This window comes from Acanthisitta chloris, unplaced genomic scaffold, assembly GCF_000695815.1.
Source record: "Acanthisitta chloris isolate BGI_N310 unplaced genomic scaffold, ASM69581v1 scaffold31808, whole genome shotgun sequence".
NCBI lineage: Eukaryota > Metazoa > Chordata > Aves > Passeriformes > Acanthisittidae > Acanthisitta > Acanthisitta chloris.
This window is the reverse complement of record NW_008689161.1, coordinates 5,928-24,411: the sequence shown is the minus strand read 5'-3', so window position 1 is coordinate 24,411 and position 18,484 is coordinate 5,928. Positions and strand designations below refer to the sequence as shown.

Below are 18,484 nucleotides of genomic sequence, written 5' to 3'. Positions count from 1 at the left end.
CCACCCCCTGGAGACCCTCCTCCACCCCGTGAAGCCCTTCTGCTTCCCCACCAGACCCCCACGAGTTCTTTCCTCCTCTCCACAAGGTCCCTCCATCACCCCACTAAGCCCCAATATTGCCCCACAAGGTCTCTTCAGCACCCCAGAAGACCCCACCATCACCCCAGGAGGTCTCTCCACCACTCGTCCATCACAGACTCTCCCATTGCAAACTCCCCCCAGCAGCCTTGCTGTGCTCTACCCTGCAACCCTGTCCCCTGCCCCACACTGCCAGTGTGCCCCTCCACAGAGGAACTGTTCCCTCTTGGTGGGTGACAGCATGGAGAAGAGGCCACTGTCCAGGCTGTGGGGATAAATGCCAACCATCCTGCTGTGCTAGGCACTGTGGCAAGCACCTGTCCCCTCTGCACAGCCTGGTGGCACACCCTTGGAGAAGGCACATGCCAGTGCTGCTCATCCTGGCAGCCTGGAGTCAGACCACACGCAGGGCTCCTGGTGGGTGCTGTGAGCTGAGGCGGCACCCAAATATTGTGGTTGTCATGGAGCCCCAACACAACCCACATCACTTACTCATGGCCCCACCTCAGCTGTTTCCCCAGAGCCTGACACTCCCTGGCCTCACTTTGGTGGGCACAGGGCATTGTGGATGGCCAGCATCATGCTGTGGCCAGGAATTGTGCATAGGAAGAGGATGCAGCATGCAGTTTGGTGCTGCCATGGGGAAAATCAGCAGCTTGGGAACTAGGAAGTGGCTCAAACAACACAGCCTTTGGCACACTGTGGTCTCTGTCTGCCCTGGTCCCTGTGCAGAGGAGCTGCCGGGCAAGTATATGGGTCACCCCATGGCTGAGCTGCCCCAGGGGCATCAGTTCTGCCCTTGGACCCAGATCCCTTTGCTGTAGGGAACAGCCCTCTTAGCTGAGGGTCATGCATTCTCTGCTGAGATGTTGTTTCCACTTCTTGATTGAACAAAGTCATGAGCAACCTGCTCACACTGATCCTGGCTTGGAGCAGGGTCTGGAGTTTGGGCTCACTAATTTACCTCTGGCTTTAGAAGTCAGTGACAAGACCAGTGCCAGAAGATGCAGGCATGCCACAGCACCTGGTTGCTTTGGGTAGCCCCAGCTGGTCACAGCCACATAAAGGACACCACTTTGTCCCCCAACCAGCCCTGTGACCCCTACATCTCACTCCACTATCTCACAGCCCAGACACAGGCAGGGTGGCAAGGATATCCCATAGGGGACAGTCCAGTGTAGGCAGGACAGGTGTGGAGGCTCATCTGAAGCCAGTGTCCAGGCAGACTTCTCCAATAAGTGTTGTTTCTCTCTCCAGTTTGTCCTGGTAGAGCTCAAGCACAGCCAGAGAGCCCGGGTGCTGCACAGAGAAGGTGACCACATATGCTTCCTAGTCCTCACACAATATGAAAGCAGGTCTCAAAGTACAGAGGCTCAAAGGTGCCTGGCTGTGAAGTGGGAACTTAAACCAGCCTCCATGCAGGCCAACAAGGATCCAGGGGTGTCATCCCACCTGCAGAAGGTGCGGAAGATCCTCTGGTTAAAGGAGATGGGAAGAACTGGGACTGTCACGTCGAGGAGCGTGGATAAGTCTGGCTTAGTTTACCCTGCAGCTCCCCACTGAAGCAGGTGTCTTTGGCTCTGCTTCCAGCTGAGAGCTCTGGAGAGGAGCCGAGGTAATGCTGTGTGGAGCATCCAGCCCACAGCAGCTCTACAGGGCTTGGCAGCAGTGGGCAGCATGAGAGCCTGGATCCACTGAGCCAGCAGCAGGCAGGAGCTGGGCACGTCAGCAGTCCTTCTGTAGGAACTCTAGCTGGTCCTGTGGCTGCAGAGCCTGAAGAGCCAAGAGATGGCACATGGGGAGAGCAGGGCAAGGGTGGGCACCGAGCCACAGCTGGCGAGTTGCCCCATGGGGTTGGGTTGAGCAGGTCAGGTTTCAGTTCCTAAGGGCTGGGGTTTGTTGTGCATTTGTTGTCACCATGACAGCCCTGTTGGGATGGAGTATGGTCCTTGGCCGGCTCCTGCTGTTCCTGATGCAGCCCGGAAAAGGAAGCCCGGGAGGAGGCTGTGACTTGGTCCGGAGCCCATGGACAGGCAGAAGTTTAGAGGGAGGTTGCACAGGTCCTGTGATGTGGTGGAGGAGCATGTACATGGCTCAGTGCTCAGCTCCCCAGGGACCTCTCCCTTCTAATCAAGGTCAGGATGTTCCCAGGCTGCCTCCTGCCCCAGGGACATTAATGTGCTTAATGACTCCAGTGCTTGCCCCAGACACACCGAGGCTCAGCATCCCCGAGGCACAGCTTTGGCTGGTCCCTGCCAGGACCGTGTCCCTCTCTCCCCACATTCACAGGGTCCCAGAGTGCTGTGACTACTCAGGGTGCAGCTCAGAGCTTGCACAAGAACACAGACACAGCCTCGGGGCACCCTCCGTGCTCTCCCTCATCCTCTTTGCCCCTCACCTCCCCCGGGGCTGGGCACCGCAGGCTCCCGGGAGCCGTCTTGTTTCAGGAATGAGTCGCTGGCTCAGCCGCATCTGGGGTGGGATGAGGTTATGCGGGAACGCTGCTCCTCTAGCGCGAGTTGCTACAAAACAGAGGGAAGTGTTTCGGAGGTTGTGCAATATGTATACGGTCACCCCAGCAACAATGTGTCCACAAGGCATTAACGGGGCTTAGCTGTGGCTGATGAGCAGCGCGATCGGTGTGCTGGGTGCGTGCCGGGTGTGCCACCGAGCACGAGCTGGGGTCATGCCATGCACGGCACCGGGCAGAGACGAGGGGGGAAAAGCTCCATCCTCTGGCAGGAGCTTCCTTTCCCCCACCATGCAATTCAAGGCTGCTTGTTGAGATGCTCTCAGTACGTGTCAAAAGCAGCACACGAACAGACTCACACAAAATCATTTCCCAAAGGAAGGTCCCCTTGACTTCAAAGAGGAAACAAAGAAACCTGAGCCAGGTCTGAAGATGAAAGCAAGCAGGATGTATGTCCTGTGCCAAGGTGGGAGGCTTGAGGCAGGCACTGCAGGGCCTGGCACAGCTGCCAGAGGGTGGCCAGGGACAGTGATTTATGATTTTAGAGACTGGTGGGAAGCTGTCATCATGCAAATCCCTGCTTCTTCCTAATAGAAAGCCATGAATAGCTGGTTCAGGGTGCTGCCTCCTGCTGATGGGAGAACTCATGCCCTGGCAAAAGCCTTTAGTTTAATGGTGAAGGTGCTTGGAAATGTCAGACCTCAGAGTCTCTGCAGTGACTGGGAGACGAGGGCATCAGGACACCTTAACCCAGCTCTCTGCTGGGCTGTAGCTTGCAGTCATTGCAATCCTCTGATGTCAAGCCCAGGAGCACTCTGCTTGAACAGTGGCCTCTGCAGCAGCACCCTAATGTGACTTTCCTTCTGCTTGCTGCCACAGGTCTACTACGGGCCTTCCTCATCCAGGGCAGCAGAAATGCCATCAGCACCTGAACCTGCAGGCTATTAGCATTAGAGTCTCAAGAGGACAGAAGTGAGATTGGGAGGGAGAGTCCAGTTCTCCCAGGAGTTAAACCATCTCAGACTCATCATTTTTTACGCTTGCATGCTCATTATGCATCCTTGATAGTTCTGCTTGATGTGGTTGTGGCAAAAACAAAAACCCCAGCCAAACTCAACCACCACATGGCACACACAATCCTGCCCATGGCCCATGAGGTTCAGGACAGTCCAACACTGGCAGTGCTGGGAGCCCATCCTGCTGGAGCCTGGCTCTTGGCTCAATATCCAGCTGCTCCAACATACGGACATGGCAATGCATGTTTGGCAGCCTTGGGTTATTCAGCAGAGTGGAGAAAATGTTCCAGCTGAAGGCAGCAGAAGGATGTCTTCCCTACCCAGGGTCCCCAGGGCATCCCGTTGGTCTCCAATAAAAAACATGGGCTCCTGCACCTTGTGGCAAAGTCTGCAGGGCTGGGCAGAACCAGTATATCCCAGCAGCTTATGGGACTCTGCACTGGTTCCTGGGGACTCTGAGGGCAGAGACCCTTGTCAGGTGGGTGCCTTTCTGTGAGACAGGGGAATTTGGAGCTTATAGGCTTTTTGCCATAGGGCAGTGGACAGGTGAGCACAGCCTGGAAAAGGGATGAGGACAAAATTCTGAACCTGAGTGTGAGCTCCCTGCTCCTGGAGAGGGTCATGTCCCAGCAAACTATAGGATGTTCCCTTCCCTCCCAGCTTGAGCCTGAAAGCTGGCACCTCAGGACATGCCAGATCTTTCCTTCCCTAGACACCTGGTAGACCAGGAAACCTGGCTCTCCTCAGCCCAAAGGGCACAGCAGCCTTTCTGCAGCACAGAAACCAGGCTGGGTTACACACCTCTGGGAGAAGGTGGTCTGATCCCTACCCCTCAGGGAAGGCATTCCCATTTAACACCGAAGGGCACTACAGAGAGGGGACTGCTCTTGCCCCCACACTGGTTACAATGATAAGCCCTGCTGAGACATCAGGAGCTCAGGGAGAAGTGAACCAAAGATCCTGGGGGCCATGGATTGGGAAGATCCAGGAATGGCTGCAAAAAAGGAGGATACTATTTAGCAAAGAGTATAGAAAATTTTATTGTGGCCAGAGCTACTAAAGACCTCTGTACATGAGTTTGGGACTGGTTCTGCATGGACAAAGGGTAAGAAAACACATATGATCTGCTCAGGGGCACCTGCCGCAGAGGAATTACCAAAGCCTTCTGGTGGAGGGACAGCTGGCCTTGGAAAACCCCAAGCCCAGTGTTGCTGCAGGGTGTAGTTTCCTTGGATGAATGAATTCCTCATGAATGCTCACAGACTGAGCTAGGCAAGGGGAGAACAGCTTAGCTTGACTCACACAGCACCCTTGCTTTGTCTTGTCCTTTCCTAACCCACCCATACTCACCAGTCAGTTGTGCTTTCCATGCACCAAAACATTTGGTAGGGTGATGAAGACTCCCCGATCTTCCTTTTGTTTGCTGGTGCACCTGTTTGTTCACACCACCAGCATGTGCCTGTCTGGAAATGGTGCAACCAGCCATGCCAGCTGCTGCCACTCAGGGTGCTGTGCAGGGCTGTGCAGCTGCTGTGGCTGCCAAGTGACAAACCATGTCAGGCACAGCCATGCCAGTGGCAAAGCCCACGGGGATGTGTGTGAAGCTGCTATCCCAGGCTCTGAGGTTAGCTGGCTGCTAGGCAGATCTGGGCTTGCTGGAAGCCCCAGCCTCAGTGCTCAGCCAGGAATGTGGAACAGGGCATGCTGCCTGGGGAAGCCAAGAGGGCAGGAAAGCTGAAGTGCAGTAGGATGGCAGCCCAGACAGCTCTCTGCTTCTCACCCCCAGCACAGGGTGCTGTGACTCGAGGCACTGGCTGTGGCCCAGTGTCTGCTGTGGGATCTTTCTGCACTACACACACTCGAGGCTTGGCTGTGGACTGATGCAGATCTGGCAGCCCAGGAAATGGAAAAGTTTCAGGACCTGTCATACCCCAAAGCTTCTGATGAGAATGGTGCACTGTGGGGCACCCCTGGCTGCTGGGAAGGGTGAGCAGGTCAAACTATGCTGCCTTATGGAGAATATGCTGGTGGTGGACTTGGCTTGGGGGTACACAGTGGAAAGCGGTATAGGGACTGGGCAATCCTGAGGTTACTCCCTGACCACCTGCTAAGCCCCTGAGCATCATCCAAAGACTGACAGGGTGTAGGCAGATGGGAAATATAGTTTTCAGGGTGCAGGGAACAGCAGAGATGCATCCTTGTTCTTCCCTACGCACCCTCCTGCAGTACCAGTGTGCAGAGGACCATGAGGGGTTGGCCCTTTTCTGGGGAAAGCATTCGAGCTCTCACGAGCCACAAGTCTACCTCAGGTTTGCCACCTTGCTGCCTCTTGCCTTTTATTGAGGTTGAGAAATGTCTCACTGCAACAAGCACACAGTGAGGGATGAGTCCATTAGCCCTCTGCACAGTACTAATGCTGTTCCCAAAGGCCATGGCTTTGGAAGGCTCATCCCTAGGCCGCTGTGGTGTTTGTCCTTATGTCCTTTGAACATGGATCATGTCTGCCCACATGCTGCTTGCTGGTGCATTTTCTGTGGTGTGGCTCGGATGTGCTCTCACTGGGCTGGGGCTGAGGGCTAAGAGGTTCTCCACTGCTCTTACTGACAAACACAGCAGGAACCTTAGAAAAGAGTTCCAGATCTCGTTCCACGCGTCGGTCCTGCTGGCAGCTTCTCCTTTTTACCTTGTGCTCAGAACACAGATTCTTCTTCCTGTCAGCTCTGGGATTGTCTGTGGACAAGGGATAATGTTGAGAGTTGCTTGAGTTATTCTTAGCAGGCCCTTGAAGAGCTGTGCTCCCAAGGTGAGTCTGAGCCACAGGAATCTCATCCATGGACTCAGCAGACTCTGAGTGATAGTCAGCTGGGGGCCCTGCTGCCCGGATGAGGCCGATGCTGCCAGGGGGCACAGCAGCTCTCAGAGGAAAAGCTGGCACTATGAGGTGAAGGCTGTGGGAAGGTGAGGTGGGAGCAGCCATGGCTGGGAACTCTGCAGGTGGAAATAAAGGGAGAAGAAAGCTTAAGGAGAGAGAGAGATATCTCTCAGTTCCACAAATACATCAGCAAGTCCAGGAACTCTGCTATGGCTGATCCACAAGTGGTAAAGAAAATCATACATATATTTATGCAAAATTCAGCAGAGAAGATGACTAGTGCATTCTCACCTGACTGGGGACGTGGGAAGGAGGGCCGAGGTGTACCATGTGCTTTAGATCCACTGTCCATTGCTGACGAAGAAGCTTTATGCATCTTCTTTCTTCTTTTCTTCTGTTGCTATGAAAGCAAGAGGCCCCAGAGAAGGGAATTCACTTCACCAGCCCAAAGTAATGAGACAGACCTTTTTTTTTTACTTGCTACCTATTTTTAATTCCTCCTATTTTGAATAATGAGCATTAGGTATCACCAAAGACCAATAATATTTTATAGTTTAAGACTGAGTTAGCAGTCTTAGTTTACTCCTCTACCATTGCATAAAGTAATGCTAGAAAAGAGGTTTTTAATGAACATGCACACACATACACTATCTGCATACAGTGACTGCAGATATCAATGCATACATCCCTCAATGCAGTATCTGCATACAGTGAGGGATGTACATTGAGGGATGTATGAGACACTAGCCACTTGTATATGTAGAACCGAACTAGAAGAAGGGACCAAAACTCATACAGGATGTCCCAAGAAAGGGGCAGTTCTTGTTCAAAATATGAGTATAGATGAAAAGGAACTTTTCTTATTATCTAGATGACAAGATTTTGATTAATAAGCTTGGAGGAAAGGGGAAGAGCACCATCACTTGCCATTTGAGGGAGAAGGGAGAGCCTCTGAATGCAGATACCTGAATATCAAGAGCACAGTCCACAGACTTTGGACAGCTGTTTCATATGCTCAAGCTTTGTACTCACACACATCATCTTTGCCTGGGCAGATGCTTTAACATGCTTATTTGAACATATAAACTGCTTGCTTTAGCTCTACAGAAACATGCAGAGCTTGCTACATCAACAAAGCAGCACAGATACAGTCACTGAGCTGCACTGGGGCAGCAAGGCACTGCATTACAGCTGTTACAGCTGTGAGCTTACGAGGGGACTGTGGAGCAGCTCTGATCACATCTGTGAGACAGGAGAGCATCCCCTGGGTGTAGTGACTGCAGGGCACAGCCATAGCTGCACACACATGCTGAGGGCAAGATGAGCCTGTGTGAGCAGGAGGTAAGCACTGCCAGCACTAGAGTGAGTGTGCACCTGTGCACCTTGGTGCATTGTCAGCAGCAGAGGTTTGGTGTGTATCCAGGTTCTGCTTACCTGAGAAGGGACAGCAAAGTGAAGAGATGGAGGGTCAGGGGAGGAGCTCTGCTCAGGACTGCCTTCTTTGTTGTGGACATAGAGGTTTGGAAAGCTAAAATACACAGCAGACACAAGGTGATTCCCTAAGACAAGAGTTAACTCTGATGTCTCTTTGCTTGCACATGCACATCAGCCTGACTGAAGCACCCTCTGCCTTGCACAGCATTCCCAGCAAAACTACAGGGGAGCTTTTCCTGTACAACTGGGCAAAATATGAAGGAAATCCCCAGGGACACAAGAAAACAGGCAAGGATTAATAAAGGGACAAGGATCCTGTTTTCCCATGAGTGCTTGTCTATGTTATAAATTTTGCTGTTGTGATGCATCTCTTGACAACTGGAAATTATGTAACTATAATGAGCTCAATATAGGAAAATTCAGGCAACTTTAAAGTAAGACAAGGGAGGGAAGGCAAGTACTCCTGCAGGTATTTACCCTCCTGAAACTCAAAAATGACACCGTGCCTTGGTCAAAGCAGTGGTGCTCCCTATCCTTCTAAGTACTTTTGTTTTAGGGTCTATCAGAGACCTTGATGACAATTTCCCATTCACCATACATGCTGCTGGGAGACTCTTATCCATGACTTTTCTCACCCTTTTCCTGAAGTTTCTGTTGAGAATTCCTCTGCTTGAATTCCAGGGTCTGTATAGCCAGAGTTACCTGACAATAAGTCTGCTTCCTGTAAAACAAAACAAAATTTTCAGACTAATATGGACACGTAGGGCAGAAGAGGGCTTTTCATTACAGGTCTTCTTTCTTCTCATGCCAGACCTTTTCTGTCACCCTTTCAGGTAGCACAACTGAAACTCAGCAGAAATCTGCTGCTTAAGAAGATGGAAAACCAAGGCTGACACAAGTAGAAGTCCTGGATTCATTCATTTAGTCTAGTCAGTGTTTCACGTGACTTAAATCCAAAGCGGTCCCAGTTCTCTCTCAAAAGGACCCTGTTAAGATGGTCGGAGTACCATGAGATGCAGGGTATGAAGTCCTGAGCTCAAAAAGGATAAACCATGCTCAGGAGAACCTTGAGGCTATATACCAGCTGCTCTTAAACTTGAATAACCAACAAGACAAGTTGTTCTTAAGCATTTCAGTGTGCAGTGACTATAGAGACACATTTTAAGGCAACTTTTAAGAGGTAAAGATGGAAGGATTTTAAATGTGACAGGCATTAGCTTCAAAAATAGCTTACACAAGCTCATGAAGATCTCTTTTTCTGAACAGCCTGATCAGCAAATTTGAGAAAATGAAGTCAAAGTTGGACATGCCCCAAATAGGTTCCTGAGAAATCCAGGGCCTCTGCACTCCATAAACAACTGACAAATGCACAGAGCAGTGAGAAGCCTAGTGATGACACTCCCTGGTGCAAGGCATTAGAAAGGAAAGAAACCACAAAGAGCTACAGAAGGTCCTTGCAATGCTGAATTACAGGGTGATAAAATGGCCCACAAAAATCAATATTGCTAGAGGTAAAGATGGAAAGTGATGCATGTGGGAAAAGTAGTGCAAACTTTATATACAATGCAAAGGTCTCTAAACTAGAAAAGAAGCCATGGAGCTGCACATTCTATGGCAGCCAAGAAATTATTTCAGATGTTAGGAATAAAAAGGGAAGGCAAATAAAAAAGAAAATAGAAAATAGTTTCATGTTACTGAATAAATTCACTGACAGCCTGGACACTGGATTCTTTATAGTGTTCCTGCACCTTTCCCCACAGAAGACCTGGAAGAAGGTGCAGAGAAGATTGACAAGACCAATGAAAGAGATGAAGCAGTTTCTATACAAGAAAACGTTGATGGGCTCAGGCTCTTAAGTCAGGAAAAGAACTACTCGGGGCAGATATGAGTGGAGAAAGCAAATGGGGAATAATTGTTTACCACCTCTCTAACAGCATTTAGAGAGCATCAAATGATAAAAATCAGGTAGCAGTTTCAAAAGAAACAGAAGAAAGGCTGCATTTTTGATGCAGCATGGAAATGAGCTGTAGCATGAGACTACAAGTCCTGCACCCTGTCTCAGCAGCCAGAGCTGATCAGTGTCAGAGCCAGCACACTGGTCTGATCCCCCCTGGCCAGCCTTTTTCACATGCAAAAGAGATACTTCCAAAATTACTAGTTGCTTTTGAACATCTTGGCATTGATGTCTGGATTGTCTGTACTCGTGTAATTGTTAGATAAGAGAGTTGCCAAACTGGAAAGACTTCAGAATTGCTGCATTTTGTTAACGTGCTCTGAGTTTGACTGGTCTTGTAATGAAATAAAAAAAAGAGGAGAGGACTTTGTAGTTGTTTTATAGGTTGTAGCATAAAATTTGAAGGGGATTAGTTTGGCAATCACAAATATTGGAACTTACTGATTTAAGAATTACGCTGTTTAGATCTGTTATAGGCAGGGTTTGTGCAAGATGGATAAATGATCTGCAGAAATTTACTGCATGTATTTCAAACAGAACTTATAAACTCAAGTCAGATCATCACTCATCATCAACTGAACACTGAATGTGCACAAATATCTCCTCAAAACTGCTTGGGACATTTACAACCAAGATTTACATTCAGGCCTCGTGTACCTGACTCACAAGCAAAGGAGACCAGACACAATCTCACGTCACTGTGAGTGGACAGATAGGAGATTGAGGTGTTTTCAGAGGGAAGCAGGTCATGGGTGAAATAAGCTGCAGCAGGAGACATCCCACTGTGCAGAGTAACTGAAAACAATCTGGACTCAATGTCCACAGCAGACAAACAGGACTGTAGGACTGACCTTTCAAGGGAGATTAATAAATGATTCATCTTGAGAATAACACAGACAATTTCTTTCCAAGCAGGGAATCAAAGAGCCTTTTAAAATCCATTTTGTTCATTTCAGCCTTCTATAAATAATGTATAACCAAAGCAGCCACATAAATGAAAGTAAACCATTAGAGCTGACTAGCAGAAACAAATGGAAGGAGACTTGAACAGTAGAAAATCCAATGTTCTCTCAGCGTGACAAAAGCTACAGCCACAGAGCAGAGTCCCAGGCTCCCTCCACTCTCTCAGGCTAATGCAGGACAGCCAGCATCCTTCCTCTGCAGCAGCAAGACCAGTCACCAGCAGCCACATAAATGAAAGTAAACCATTAGAGCTGACTAGCAGAAACAAATGGAAGGAGACTTGAACAGTAGAAAATCCAATGTTCTCTCAGCGTGACAAAAGCTACAGCCACAGAGCAGAGTCCCAGGCTCCCTCCACTCTCTCAGGCTAATGCAGGACAGCCAGCATCCTTCCTCTGCAGCAGCAAGACCAGTCACCCTTTGCACCTGATTCTGCTCTTTTTTTTTAAAACAGACTGCTGGATCAACAGACTGCCCAGGTTCTGCCACCATGCAAATCCAGGCCATGCTCAGGCCTCCTCTAGAGGCTGAACACCAGCTGTGTCCACCCCAAGGTTCATGGTTACTAGCTCAGGATGAATTCAGCTCCCCTGCCCTCTGCAGCTGCCCTTATCAACCACTTCAGTGACAGTAGGTGCCCTGAAGTGCTGTCTGTCTGGAGAGGAGGCAGAACTGGACAGGAAAAAAGGGTTCTTGTCCCAGGGAAAGTGGGTCTGTTGGAAGTATTGAGGCTGAGGGTAAAGACCAGGTTCATTTTAAGCCAACATTGGAAGAGAGAAACAATATAGAAAATGTGAGGGGAGCTGAGTAAAATCTGTGTTTATTATTTAAAATCAAACCTCACCAACCTGAATCAGTGTCCAAAGCAAGTCCAGAGCTTTAGGAATGTGAAAAGAATCGCATCCCAGCTGGCCTCACTACAAAGCCAGCTCCCTGGCATAAATGCAGTTATGCATTAAAGCATCAGTTTTGGCTTGGTTTGTATTTCTTTGGACTGCTATGCAACTGCCTTACAGAAAAAAGTGTAACTTGCACATCCTGTTTTGGGTATGGTGAGAGAGGCAAAGGCTGTATAAGTCCAACTGTTTTGCACCTTTTTTAATCACATCTAACCACTTAAGTGTGCAAAATTATGGCTTTTACTTTATGTTCTGAGAAGAATTCTACAAGTACATAAGAATCCTTTAACCTGAACAAGAATCCTTCAACCTGAACATAGGCGAAGACTTAACCACGGACAAACATGGAAAACAGAAGCCAAAACCAATACCCAAGCTTGAATAAGGCTCAGAAACAAGGATTAACAGGGAAATGCATGTTTCTTCTTAGTCCCTAAAATGAATGGGCAGTTCAGACAAAAGTGGGAAGAGGATGATTTCCATTTTATGCTAGCAACATGTTGGATCAGTTACAAAGGTTGCTGTGTTCAAGCTGAAGAAGGCTGTATTCAACACAGCTCACAAAAGGCAAGTCACTTGGTGTCCTCCTACTCCAATCTATTTGTTTGTGTTTATCTCTGGTTGCTATGTAAGAAACAAGGAAAATCTGGTGGGTTAACATTTTTCTTAACAATGTTACTGGGCATCATCCAGTCTTTCTTGTTCCCCAAGGTACTAACTGCAGTCCTGAAACACAGAACTCCTTTTCACTCTCCTCCTCCCAGGCTCGCTGCTTCAAATTAACCATATTCACACCTATGTAGATAAGCACCAGTGCAGACAGGAGCAGATCACTGAATGGCTACATCCCAAATATGCACACACACAAAGCCCACCCCTGTTCAAATACATTTTCAGTATCAATCAAAATTCACTAACTAGATGATTAGAGCTGAGGCTCTATTAGTGTTTTAATTTTCATAGTAAGCAAAGCTCTATGAGATGAAGTGCCAAATATTTTTGTTGTTATGGAAACCTCTGTTTAAACTGAAAGTTCAGCTTTTCCAAAACAGTAAAAAAATATCTATATGAAAAGCTGGGAACTTCATGCAAAACTGTATTAGTTCACTTTCACCTTTGCTTTGATAGGGAAAAACTATGGATGAGTGCAGAGAGATCCCAGTATCTCTACACAGGATACTTGGATGAAGCTTGGATTTAAGTAATTTCTTACGAAATATAAAACTGTACAATAGATAACTTATTTGCATAAAATGAAAAGTTACACAGGATTGAGAATTACAAAATAATTTACACTAGGATGAATTTCTGGAAGTTTCTGGTTCAATCCCCTGTTAAAGCCAGTACAGAATGTGTCCAGTCAAAATTTGAGTTAATCCAATAATTTATTCTGCCTTGTAGCAAGATAAATGACATTGAATCTCTCAATTCAGAGTGGAATATCTCTGCAGTATAGCAGCACTAAAGGGCTCATAGAACCCTTTTTATAGAGATATAAATCCACATCATGGTAATAACAAGGACCCTTATCACTGTGCAGACTCTGTTCAAAAAAAGCAGCTATCTGGGTCATTTATGAACACAACTGAGTGTCCTTTTCACTTTCAAGATGGTTAAATTGTTGGTATTATTAGCTGCTCCATGATTAGCCCCAGTTTCTCTAGCCTTAGAGCCTTCTGACTTGCAGTCAGGACCTGTGATACCACTCACACAAGCCACCAGGATGTGCACTGCCACCCAAACAGATGGCCCTGTCCTTTTCAGGGGCAGGATTCTTCCCACTCTTCAGTCACCCTGGTTGGTGCTGAGCCAGGCATTTCTGTGACTGCTTGGTGAACCGAACAGGAGGGAGCTGGTCCAGCTCAACTGTTTTTTTAATAAAGTTTATTGTTACTCAGATGAGTTCCCCCACCCAGTTCACTGCATGACTGCAATGAACAGCTGTGCTGGCAGAAGAGAAGAGATAGTGCAAGGCCCAAAACAAGTGGTGGAGGAAGAGAGTGGGTGGGACTGATTCCTTTGAAAGCTGTACTTGCTTATGCCTAAAGTGTGCATCGAATTACAGACCTTGCACTCTCTCGCATCCTGCTCAACTCCATCAAAGAACCTCTAATGTCTTATCTCTGGCAACTGCCTTTAACATTTGGAGCTCAAGACAGCAAAGCAAACTTTAGCCTGTGGACAAGCAAGGCTGGTTTTGAGAAATGGACTGAACGTAGGATGAGTACCTGACTGGGTCTCACTTGGGAGGAACAAGACTCCTGTTGCTTGTCTACCTTTTTCACCTCTTGCTGGGGACGCTGCTGCAGGATGTACTCGTAGGTAGTCAGTTTGTGCCACACTGGGAGGGAAGAAAGAGACCTGTCAGCACAGGAAAGGCCACTCCCTGATTGCACTTACACAAACAGTCTGAATAACTACAGAATCAGATAGTAACTATCCACATGAACAGACTGATTCTCTAAGCCAAAAGTACCTGTGCACTGTACATTCATTGTCATCAGCACAATGCTTTCTGAGAACCCCACTATTCTAAACTCCCATGGAATGGCACAGCCTTCTATGCTGTACTCATTTGTTCAGCTCATTTCAGAGCAAATCCATTACTCATACCCAGCAGGGGTAAGAGCTGCATTGTACAGAAAGCTCAGTGAGCAATCAGAAGGTATGTGGTGCTAAATGGAGAAGAGAAATTGAGCAGGTTAGTGTGTCCTGTAGAGATTAAGACACTTAATGTGCAAATCAGTAAGCATGAAATGCACAGTTTGCCTCATGCCAAACAGATGTCCCCAGAGTTTACATGTCCCTGAGTTTATGTGCTCTTAAGGTCCCACACAAACACATCTGCACCCATGAATGACCAAAAGCATTTGACATTTCTGAGCAGTTTGGTTTCTCCATGAGACCCGAAATCTTACGAGCTCCCAAAACTCAGATATTCCTCCCACAATGATCCTGTGATGGTAGTTTTAGAGAACAAAGCCCAGAAATGGATGATGAAGATTTTTAGTGCACAGCCTGGTAGTCATTGCTCCTTTCTACAGAAGCACAGCAGTTGAAGCTGATGCCTGGGATGTAGGACATCTGGACTAAAATCCTCCCTCTGCCTGAAGACATTTGTATCAGTAATATCTTATCTCTCAAAACCATGCCCTGGACACAGGAGCACTTTGCAGGGAAGTGGGGGAGAGCAGAGAAGAAGGTGTCCCTCCTGCTAAAGCAATCACCTGATGAAGAAATAAGAATTCAAGATGCATTTGGCCAGGAATACAGAACACAGGGATGAATGAGAGTCTGCAGCCAAGTGATTAGCAAATGCACTTAACAAGGACAGTGCAGGGTGCTGGCAAGTGCTCCCAGCATGGCACTGTTTGCTTCCTTTGAGAAACAGAATATTGCTTCATAAGCAAAGGGCTTATGAATCAACCATTTCTAATTCAGAGTTTGTTGGTTTCTGAATACCTACACTGTAAGTTTGAAAATATTTTAATTGAGCTATTTAGTTAAGAAATACTGTGTTTGTTTGGCCAGATAACCCTGCAGCACATACTGTGCAACACAGTCACAGCCTATGAAGGGCTCCATATCCTTTCCTATATTCCCTGCTATTTTTTTTCCTTTTGTTCTGCTGACCATTGGCCTGTCAGTATTGAAGAAAAAGAAATATCCTCCCTCCAACCTTCTGAGTGCCATGCTTCACTGAATGCCTCTAGAATTGAGCCTGAATCTGGATGGTAATTTCAAATACATGGACCTACTACTCTTGAGAATAACCTACTTCCTTCCTTTTGGGTGATCACCATGAGCAAATAAAATCAGGAGAGGAACTCTGAAACTTTTACTGTGCTGGTAACAAAACTAGATTCTAAATTTTCATAGTCATACCTGATTTAAGCCACTTGTATTATGTGAGGCCTAATGGCGGTACCATTCATAGGGGTGCTATTTTCTTTCTGTAATTTAATTATTTAAAACCAAAAAGGTTTATGAAGAAACATTTATGAACAGTAATTACATTTGAACTGGTAAACTGTATTTCAAGTCCCAAAATAGGGTAGACAGTTCATTGCAACACTGCCTGCCTTAAAGCATTCAGAGACTGTTGACAAATACAGGTGTGAAATAGGAGGAATCTAAACCAGACATGCTGTGTCTATCTCCCCAAATCTCAGTGTGTAAGTTTAAGTGCAATGCTTACTCATATCAGCACACAATATAGGCTTCAGAAGGGTAACATCCCTCCTTTAAAGCAAGGACTTACACACTGCATCCTGCACAGCTGGAACCAATTTCATCAGGACAGCAGATTTTAATGTAATAAAACATTAACCAAACAATAATTATCCACATTAGTCATAAAGATTTAAAATTGGGGCAGAAGTAATACTTAATTTGGCTCAAAATTTATTCTGAAAGAGAAAAAAATAATCACCCCAAGACAACAGCAACAAAAAAATCCCCCAAACCGAGCAGAACTAGTGGCACACACAGAGGTTTCTGTCTGACAGCACAAGCCGAACTGTATCCCAGGCAGGGAGCACCCTCTTGTGGAAGTCGGGCACAAGGACAGGATAAATACTGCTCGGGATTAAACCGAGTAACCCGTTTCCATCCAAAAGAAACCTTCTTGGAGGTTTGTTATGCTTTTAGCCTTTTTACACTGCTATATCGACCTTTCAAACCTCCAGGCATCGCCATGAACCCCCACCACTGTCAATTGCACCAGGAAAGTAAAATCACAGTGCTACCAAATGTAAGTCAAGCTCAAAGAGGCCCTAGAAGGAACATGATGATCAATGTCCTCACTGACTGTAACGGCCGTCATCAGGTGGGAACACTCACCCATCGAATGTTATACTTCAGCAGTGCAACTGTGCTGCTTCTGGAGCTGTGCTGGTTTGTGCTGACCTAGTTTGTGTTGGCACCTGCATGGCTGTTAACTGAGAACCTGAAAATCTATCCAAGGATCCTCTGTAACCGCCGTCCTCACTTCTCTTCCAACATATCCCTTCTTCCCTAGTTTTGGCACTACTGACTACTGCAAGTGTAAGATCTTTTCCTATCAAGATTTTTGTCAGCAGCCAAAAAGCATTGGCTTCATTTTAGACGATGGCTGAAAAAAGGTTTCAGATGCCCATCTGTGCATAAACAAACACAAATATCCCTTCTTGACAGAGCAACAAGCAGGAGATCTAAAGAGAAGCCTTTCTGAAAGCCTCTTCCTCTGAATTCCACAAGTCTTCTTGTGTCAATATGGTACAACTTCCATAAAAGGACCTTGACCTGGATGTCTGGCCTCCTATTAGAAATTTAGTTCAATACATCCACATTTTTCTGGGGAAGGGAGAAACAGGGTCTGTCACACAACAGGAACACTGGGGAGCACAGTCCATATGCAGAGTCAATCTATGCATATTCTGCATCTGAATCTGAATCTGCTACTGCTGGCAACAAGGTGGGATTGACCAGTTTATCCCACCTGGTCTCTCCAATCCCCTCCCACGTGCTTTCAGTTCCAGGATAACATCACTCAGACATGAATGCACAGGCCCAATGCAAGCCCCACATTGCACATGCACTGATAAGCCTCCCTGGTACTGAGGGAAAAATCAGAAGTATAATGTCAAACCCCAATTTTCTACCTTTTCAATGTCAATCTTCCACAATGTGTGTGTATTTGTGACATGGCTGAACACAGTGAGCGCAGGACGAGTAGAAGCTAGGTGGAAATGAAATGGGGATGCAAATGGCAGGAATATAACACCTACAGAGATAGATGTGAAAGATCAAGAGGTGGCCCAGGAGGATCACGGTCACTAGGCTCAGAAGAATAAAAATCCCAGCTGTGACCAAAATGGCAGGTGCCTGAGTCTCAACAGGAGATGCAGGAAGAAACACAAACCAGCGGTCCATGTGGTTCCTTAGAGCTGGAAAACAAAGAGAAGAGGAGGTAAGTAGATTGTCCAGGTATGAAATATCTCTAACTAAACTTCACAGCTGAAAATCTTTTTAAGTCAAAAGTAGCTGCAGACCCACTGTGCACTGGAGGCCTAAGAAATCTGGTGCCTGCTGGGCCTTTAGGAAGAGCAGTTAGCTCTGTAAGGAAAGGCATTCCATCCAGCTGAGCAGAGGTACTCTAACAGAAATATAAAATAGATGGAGTAAGGAATGGAGTTCCTCTTCAATGGGAGAGTCCACAGAATCCAAACCCATATGGAGATACACTGCCTGATTCACAGGATGCTGAACTGAAGCAACTGCTGTACCATCAAAGTGCTGGTCGGAGCGAAGCTTCGTGGGGTCAACGAAGAACTCCACAAAGACATAGCAAGCGATGAGCAGCAGCAGCCCCAGGCCCAGAATGGCAGACAGCACACTGTTCAGAAAGACCCTGCCAAGAAGGGGAAATGTCTCAGTGGTTTCAATAACATCACATATACAACTCAATAACCCAGCCTCTAACAGAGATGGAGATACAGACAGCTATCTCAGATTACTGTCACACTTATGAAAGATACTGGTTAACAGTTTTACTTATGATTTGTTACCCTGAGGGGCTAAACTGTGACCCTTTAGAGCAACTGTGGTTACAAACCAGTCAAGTACATCCAGACAGACAAAGAGCTCCCTGCACAACATCTGAAGGCAGCGTAACATAGCACCCAGCAGCAACAACGCTTTGTTTTCCATGGGGTTTTAGTGCAGGAAAGTAAACTGAGAAGCAACAATCAGTGATAGTCTCTCACTCTTATCTGAAACCTGGCATGGATTAGAGGTGCCTATATGCTGCTGTGACTC

General features: G+C 47.1%; 1 protein-coding gene across 1 annotated transcript in view; it reads right to left on the bottom strand.

Moving 5' to 3' along the window:
- Positions 1-6,016: 6,016 nt before the first annotated feature.
- The window catches only part of ZDHHC1 (zinc finger, DHHC-type containing 1), a 15,965-nt gene continuing 3,497 nt past the window's right edge, over positions 6,017-18,484 (bottom strand). Inside the window, exons 4-10 of the mRNA XM_009081324.1 lie at positions 17,953-18,077; positions 17,455-17,613; positions 13,915-14,027; positions 8,506-8,591; positions 7,871-7,964; positions 6,728-6,836; positions 6,017-6,294 (exon numbers count right to left, since the gene is read on the bottom strand). Of these exons, the coding sequence (XP_009079572.1) occupies positions 6,017-6,294; positions 6,728-6,836; positions 7,871-7,964; positions 8,506-8,591; positions 13,915-14,027; positions 17,455-17,613; positions 17,953-18,077 (964 nt within the window). The remainder of the gene's footprint in view (positions 6,295-6,727; positions 6,837-7,870; positions 7,965-8,505; positions 8,592-13,914; positions 14,028-17,454; positions 17,614-17,952; positions 18,078-18,484) is intronic.